The following is an 8,281-nucleotide window of genomic DNA, read 5'->3' on the forward strand; positions in this document are numbered from 1 at the left end:
GGGAGAGGGAGTACTAGGCTCTGAGATTGACGACGGAGGCGGCATAGGAAGGACGACAAGACAATGGAAGCGACGATGAGGGAGTTGGTGTTGCAAGAAGGGTGATGTCGTCCAGATGTGCGTCAAAGGTGAAAACCAAGCCGAGGGCGACGACAGCAGCAGAATCGCGCTGGAAGCGGCAGCAGCGGCTGGATCCACATGGGAGGTGGCAACAGCGAAACCAAGTTGAAGGTAACGACAATAGTGGGATCTGCATCGGAAGTGACGGTTGGATTTGCTTTGGAGGCGGTGATAGCAATAGAATCTACGTTAGAAGTGGCGGCAGCAGCTAGATCTACATCGAAAGTAGTGAAGGTGGATCGTAGAGCGGTGCTGGAGGTCACATGAAGAGAGGTGGCGTCAACATCCGAAAAGGGTGCTTCCCAGATGGTGGCATTCACGTGAGGAGGAAAGGGAAGGGCCTCCCTCTGTGAGGCGACTAGTGGTCGGACGCAAGGGAGGTGCTGATGATCTAGCAGCGACAAGAAGGGGCTTGGCTTGGCTGGCGATAGAAGAAGAAGAGGGAGAGTCGGGAGGCAGCATGATTCAGTTCCGACAACAATAGTCGGTGGCGACCATGGCAAGGATGGAGGTTCAACGACTGAGAGTGAGACAACTGTCTCAAAGAGGTGATCCCCTCTAGCGGCGCGTGAGAGAGGAAGTAGACGAGACCAGAGATCGGTGGTGAAGGCGGTGACGATTGCGACGTGGGTGCATGGGATGAGTTTCGTGTCAAAGGTGGCAGGAGTGTGAGGGAGACATGAAGCCTTGAGAGAGAAAGAGGAGGGAGCACTGGTGGCAACACCGGTGGCCATGGGCGACGGCAGTGCAGGAGCAGTGGAGGACTCGACGACGTGAAGGCAAGGGAGAGGAGGACATGTCGTGGCCGGTGGTGCAGCCGGTAGCGTGGTTGGTGGTGTCCGTCGTTAGAGGGGAGAGGTTTGGGAGAGAGAGAGCCTTTGGCAATGATGACGAGGAGAAGGAGAGGAGTGGTAGCGACAAGGGGTGCAATAGCATCCTCAAATATGAGAGGTGGTGGCGTTGTTGAGGCGGCCATGTGATGGTGGCATTGCTGTGGCGGCGTTGTTGTGGCGGCAACGTCAACGAAGGATTGTGGGAGCCCTCAGCTAGGAGGACAAAAAGGCGGTGTGCGAGAGAAGAAAAAGATGTAAATCCTCTTTTCTTTAGTCAATCCCAACCCTGACTTATGGAAATAATATTTAAGAGTATGAATATAATTAGCAGAGCTAAACAAACATATAAGATTTAGTTCTATACCATTCTGAACATTTTAGGTCCATTAGTATATTTCGGTCAAAATCGATTGATAGAGATAGAGCCCGAAATGATATGAAATCAGGTCCTATGTATTCGTCTAGTTCTCCTGATTATATTTATGTCCTCAAACATCATTTTCATACGTCATATTGAGTATAATAATTTTTTTTAACACGAATCAGATTCTTCAGACATATTCGTATTGAAAAAATTAATGCTCATAATATGACGTATGGAAATGATGTTTAAGGGTATAAATATAATCAAGAGAATCAGACGAACATATAAGATTTGATTTATCATTTCAATTAAAATTGACTATGGATCTAAAGAGTTCATAATGATATAAAATCATATCCTATATTTATCTAATTTTTCTTATTATATTTATAACAATTAATGGATAAAATATTATATAGCAACAGTCATTCCCAATTGATTGTTAGATTGGTAAATCTATCTATCAATGGGAACAACAAGAGAGGTAAAATAGATATTGAAAATAGATATTGATAATTTTAAAATTTGAATATGTGATTTAAATATTTTAAAATATTAAGTTTAATAATATATCGTTTTTTCCTTTCCTTTTTTAATTATGAATTTAAATTGCACGTGGTTCATGTCGTCTTCTAGCTTGGAATCAAACCCTATAGATGTTTGTTTTTTATTATCTCGAAATGTTATAATCTTTGATGGACAGGAGGTGAGTTTTTTTTTATCATGGAAAACATTGGGTGCATGCAAACAGGCGAGGGAGACAGGAAGAACGGCCATCATTCTCGGATTGCGACGCCTCAGGGGATCGGTTCAGCTGGTTGGCACGGCATGGTCCGCACGCACTAGCCGCAGTGTCACGACGCCAGGCAAACTACGGTATGATCTTGCGCCTTCAGTAGTTATACTTGTTACTGCCCTTTTACTTGTTACGTCAACCTCCGTTGAGCTCTCCTAGTGCATATATCATCCCCATTTACCATGGAAAATAACTAATATGAAGGGCTTTAACAGCACTTTTTCTGAAGCCTCTTTTGCCATCACGGGGCAAAAGGTGATTACTTTCGCTTAGGATCATAAATTATAATAATTGAGAGATAAAATAAATGGAAGGGTTGGTTATACCGGAGTATAAGGATTTATGCCTTGTGAATTCGATCTTTCCCTTTTTGCCATCATTGACTCCGAGTGAAAGCCTCACCTAATCAACAACCTGGATATGTGGATTTAAAAAAAATTACTTTGATCATTGTAAAAAGTCTTTTTATACTAGATTTGTCTCCGCCAATAATCATTTGGTCGAGTAACCAATAAATTAAATTGACAAGATTATTTGTTTATTTATTTATTTTTAATAATTCAAATATCCAACTCATTAAATTTACTTCAAATGGTGAATAATTTTATGTCACTCTCTTGTTCTTTACTGGAGAATTAATTTCTACTGTAAATTTAAATTTTGACTAGAATAATTTGAAAAAAAAAATATAAATAAAAATAGCTAATAGCTAATGTAGCTTGATATAAGCTTTTAACCATATATAAATATATAAAAAGTTTAAATTTAATTAATGTTGATATATTTTGCATCCCCACTCAATCATCATGATAGTAAATAGTAAAGAAAAATGATATGCTCAAGAAAAAAAAATCAAGTAAAAGATCAAGGATAGATACATAAAATGATGGGACTCACAAAAAGTGAAATGGTGGACCATGACTTTATGTGTTTATCCTTGATTTTTTCTTTAAGTTTTTTTCCTTGAGCATATTATTGCTCAATAGTAAAATCCATCATTCCAGTTGACTCGTACGATCAGCCCTACCATCATGAGGAGATAATCGGGAAGTTATAGTTGATCAGTGCAAGAGAAGGTTTTTTTTTTATTTTATCAAGGTTCGAATCCTTGTCATATAATAAAACTTTATTCTGTATTAATCAACTCAACCCTATTCTAGTGCCCCACTAAGTCATCATGCACTATAGGAATATATGATCAAGAATATCTCTACTTAGTCATATTTCTACTTAGTCATCACACGTTATAGGAATATTCTTATCATTTTTCTCCAAATGAGATTCACAATCAAGAGATGCTGAGCATTTAGATAGTCCGTCACGAATGCTTCTCGATTTATTTTGATAATCGATAAAAAAAATTTCATGAAATTAAATTGATCATCCTAGTTCTAACATTATCTGACATATATATTATCCGTTAGCATAATAATTTATTACGAGAACATTTTCAATCAGGAATATTTGTGCTCTTTATAGAACCCCTCATAGATGGATGGCCATCAGCCATCTTTTTCAACACGTCCTAATCAGTTTAGCTAACAGAGAGGTAACTATTGCTAACCTTGTCAGAATGACTGCTAGTAGTACCTGTCGCAGGCGGCCTGATAAAGATAGTAGGTGTATGGAATTGACACCGCTGTCACACGTCCTGTAATTACGTATATATGCGTATGTTTATTGTTTCATTTCTCTACTCTTAGTTCTCTCTGTTAGGTGGAGTTGACTTAAACATCATAGGGTCCTCTCAGCCATGGTGACACAAAGGCGATGAGCTCTACCGGTCATAACCCACAATTAGGACAGCAGCAACACTAAAAATCTGTTCTTGAGAAAAAAAAAAACTGAGTTTTTTTTTTATTATCTTTCGGTTTCCTATAATCTCTATACACTTTTCAAGATTTCTCCAGCTCAAAAATTTGTAGTGTGTAAAATACTATTTGAGTGTTGAAAGCTGTACACAAGAATTCTAAAAGTATTGAGCCATAGTTAAAAGACTTATTATACTCAATATACAATCGAAGAGACACTCCAATTGACTGTCAAACTTAAATAAAACTAAAATTCAAGAGACTGAACAATTCTACATTTCATCCAGGTTCCATAACATTGCCTTTAATTAGCACCGGTGATCACACTGGGTGGATGATTTACTCTGACAATCATAATATATTCTAAAACGAATGAATAAACTTGATCTACAATTCTGAGCTGTACATGCTCAATCCGATCTGATTTCCACAAGTCCAACAGGGTACTGTTCGCATGAATGGGACTGATGATAAAACAATGGAAATCCTTAGCTAGATTCTGTGGGGATATAGATTTAGAGCGATCCCTATCTTGTTGGAATGAAATTACAAATCTTGCTTGCAGCTCAATCCCTACCTCCGGATATGGAATCTAAAAGCTTACCACGACTACGATACCCACCTTCGTGGTACTTAGTGTAAGCCGATAGAGATGAATCTGATGGTTAAGTTGTGAAGTGAGGATGGATAAGATATGAACGACGGAGACTTCTCAAGCTCTTTGGTCCAATCTCAAAAGATTCTGGTTTGGATCTCTCAATTGCTAGCTTTTGATAACTTAACCAACAGTAGTGTCACGATAGATTTGATTATTTATGATTGATCCGGTTGAGATTGGGGAGTGGGCCGATGGCTGACGGAGAGCTTGGATGAATCGGAATCAAGGGTCGAGCTCGAGTTGGATTGGATTCCTGTCGGATCGGTTCTTGTTGGGCCAAATTTTGTGGGTTGGTCAAGTGACAAGTTGGCTCGGCAACGGGTCAACCTTGTAATGGTTCAGCAAACATAGGTTGGCGGTGTCAGTCGACGGCCAGTGGGATTGATACTGTGCATGTCAGTTCCTTTGTGCTGTGGCCCGCATAGGTCAGCTTCTTTGTACTAGTGAACAGTTGGACTCCAGGGTATTGTTGTGGCTGATGAGGAACTGCACTTGTACTCGACAGGAAAAAGATTAGAAGGGTATCAAGAAGGGTATCAAGACGGACCTCAACAAAATCTAATGAAAGAAATAATTTTCAAAGTAGTAACCAAGAGAAAATGACCAACGATCCTTTACCTCTTAAATCACCTTAGAGAATAACGACCGGCTTCACTTCCCAAACCCTTCACCTCCTGGTCAGTGGCTTGAACACTTAAACTCCTTAAGCTCCTGAGCATTTGGGCCCAAAGTACTCATGCCGGCCAGTAGCTCGAGTCTTGCCCACATTGGTCCAGTCTGTTTACCTCAGCGAACTCACCTTAGTCCAAATTCAGAGATCTAAAGGGGGTTGATATGGGCCTTCCACTAGGCTAGACTAACGTAACCTACTTTCTACTATACCGATCCGACCTATCCTACCTCCGAGCCTATCTTCGGCCGAGGTTCCTTGCCACGCGGCCCTATTTACTTCCTCCACATCAATGATAGATAGATGAAGATGTCATTCTTTAGGTTACTAATCATGTTTATGTTTTGGAGTGAATGACACGGCCCTAATTCCCAAAGCTAGGTGTCATTGAGTTACTAGGGGGCATTATGTTGATATATTTAAGAATTAGACACCTACCTCTTCATTCTAACAAACGTTCGCAGCGGCATGATACGCTTTTATGTCAATGAAAGACCCGAGACCTATCGATTTTAATGTTTAGTGCGATGTGATGCAGACCGATATTTGATTTTGTTTTCATCAGCAGCAGTCTGAGCTCCGAATCCGCCGTATCGAGAAGCCTAATTCCAGCCGTTAATTGGTTCTTATGATTGCATCCTCCCAAAGAAACACGGGCCGAGTAGACGTCACGTCGATGTAATGGTCATGCGGCCACTGCGCTCGCCTTGTCCTTTTGTTCCTTCCTCCTCTCTTTCCTTCCCTTCCTCAGCCCCGCTGAGCCGTCAGATTTTTCCAATCCTTTTCTTCTTTTATTCTGTGGAGATTTTGTTTTTAATAAATATTTTTATGTAATCTAGTCTCTTATATTCTTAGTATTTATTTTTTACTTTATTTTTGCAATTTGCGGCGACAGTAAATAAATAAATGGAAAGGTAGACCCCAGCAGGTCCCATAATGTCGCGTGCAGATCACGTGACCTCAACACGGGCCTGCCTGATCAAATACTCCTCCGTCATTAGCCGTCAATTAAAAAAAAAAGTATATAAATTGACGGGTTGAGGGAAGCGATGGCGGTGCGGGATGTTCCCGTAAGCACCGTCCCGATTCATCGTCTTCCTCTTTGCCTCACTCTTCACTGCTCCACCGCCAACTGAACTGTCTTCCTCCCTCTCCTCCCCTATTTAATTCATTCCATTCGCGAAAGACCAAGTCTTGGATCTGTCTCTCTCGATCGATCGAGTGGGTTTGGGGAAATCCATGGCAGTTCAGATCGCAGGCGGCTTCCTGCAGTGGTCGCAGCTGTCCGCCGCCCCGTCGCCCTCCGCCATGCGGATGGTTCTCTCCTCGCCCTTCCTCCCCGCCAGGCCCTCCAAGCTTTCTCGAGCTGGCTCCGTCGAACTTCGAAGAAGACGGCGGAGCGAGGAGAAAGCGCTGCGCTGCGCCTGCAGCGCGAGCGCTGAGCACTTCGAAGGTGACGCTGGGGAGCTGGCGCGGAAGATCGAGGAATTGGCCTTCGAGCTCCAGCGGCGGATGGGAGACGGAGGATGGAGGTGCGAAGGCGGTGGCGCTTCCTCGGCCGCCCCCTCTGCTTCCTTTTTCAGCCCCGATTCGGAGGGTTCTTCTGTGTCGCCTATGCCGGATTGGCTGTCCCTCCGGCCGGATCCGCCGGACTGGTCCACCCAGATGGTGCCGGCGAGCGTGGAGATGAACGCCAACAGCGTGGATCTGCCGCTGTCGCTGCGGATCATCAAGCGGCGGAAGCGGCAGGAGAAAGGGTGGTTCCGAGAGGCGAGCGAGATGGCTTGCTGCTCCGTCAAGCGCGCCTTCTCGTCGATGGTGTTCATGATCCGCGAGCTGCTTAGTTACACTCTCCAGCTGCGGGGCGAGCTCTTCCACGGAGACCTCCAGGGGGTCCTCGCGCAGGTGCAGCGCGAGATGAATTCTTCATTCGTCTGGCTCTTCCAGCACATCTTCTCCCGCACGCCGACCCTCATGGTCTCCCTCATGCTCCTCCTCGCCAATTTCACCGTCTACTCCATGGGCCACCTCGATGCCGCCGCTATGGCGGCGCCCAATTCGCTGGCGCGATCGGTGACCGAGTCGGTTGTGATTGAGGACCACCGCCAGAGCCACCGCGACCGCTCCCCCATCGTTAAGTTGTTCTCCTCCCCTGGGCGAACTGCTTCCGTTGGAGGCAGCGGCGTGGGTGGTGGAGGGAAGACGAGGCCGGTGGCCGGTGCAACGGGTGACGAGCGGTCGGATGATGGATCCTCTGTCTACCGGACGATCCTCCCCGACGGGATTTCGAGTGCTCCTGCTTCCGTCAACGCAGAGAAGGTGGGGGAAAACAAAAAGGGTGAAACGTTGGATGAAGCAAGATCTTGGAATGCCATCCTCGAGGAGGCGTCGAGGATGCAAGCGGCCACGAGGGACGCGGCGCTCCTGGATCGGGATACGCTCCGGCGGCTCCTATCGCCTGTGACGGCCGAGCTTGAGCCCGACGTCGACTACCCGGAATACCTGCGCACCGAGTTGATGTACCAAGAGGCCCTGTCGGAGGAGCCGGAGAACCCGCTTCTCCTTGCCAACTTCGCACAGTTCGTCTACCTCGTCCGCCGCGATCTCGACAGGGCGGAACACTACTTCAAGAGGGCGTCGTCGTCGAAGCCGGCGGACGCCGACGCGCTGAGTCGGTACGCAAGCTTCCTTTGGCTAGCGAAAAAGGACCTGGAAGCGGCGGAGGAGACCTACTTGGAAGCCATCTCCGCCGATCCCAGTAACACCTTCCACGCCGCCAATTACGCCCACTTCTTGTGGAACACCGGCGGCGAGGACACTTGCTTCCCCCTTAACGAAGACGGCGACGACCAGTAGTTAACACCGCCTACGGATTCCAAATCTCCGGCGAACCCTCCATCCAAAAATCAAATCTTGGGCGAAGCGATTGTATAATGATCACTACCACAACAACTCCTGTCTTTGGAGAATGCGTCCACGGGATATATCTGCCATCTCGATGTGTAAAATAATAAATTTCGATCTCCATA

General features: G+C 45.1%; 1 protein-coding gene across 1 annotated transcript; it reads left to right on the forward strand.

Moving 5' to 3' along the window:
* The first annotated feature begins 6,297 nt into the window (after window positions 1–6,297).
* On the forward strand, window positions 6,298–8,281 carry LOC122006768. Its single transcript, XM_042562384.1, has one exon. It carries the CDS (start codon window positions 6,492–6,494, stop codon window positions 8,106–8,108), a length of 1,617 nt encoding a protein of 538 aa, XP_042418318.1. The 5' UTR covers window positions 6,298–6,491; the 3' UTR covers window positions 8,109–8,281.

Source organism: Zingiber officinale, chromosome 7B, assembly GCF_018446385.1.
Source record: "Zingiber officinale cultivar Zhangliang chromosome 7B, Zo_v1.1, whole genome shotgun sequence".
Lineage (NCBI taxonomy): Eukaryota > Viridiplantae > Streptophyta > Magnoliopsida > Zingiberales > Zingiberaceae > Zingiber > Zingiber officinale.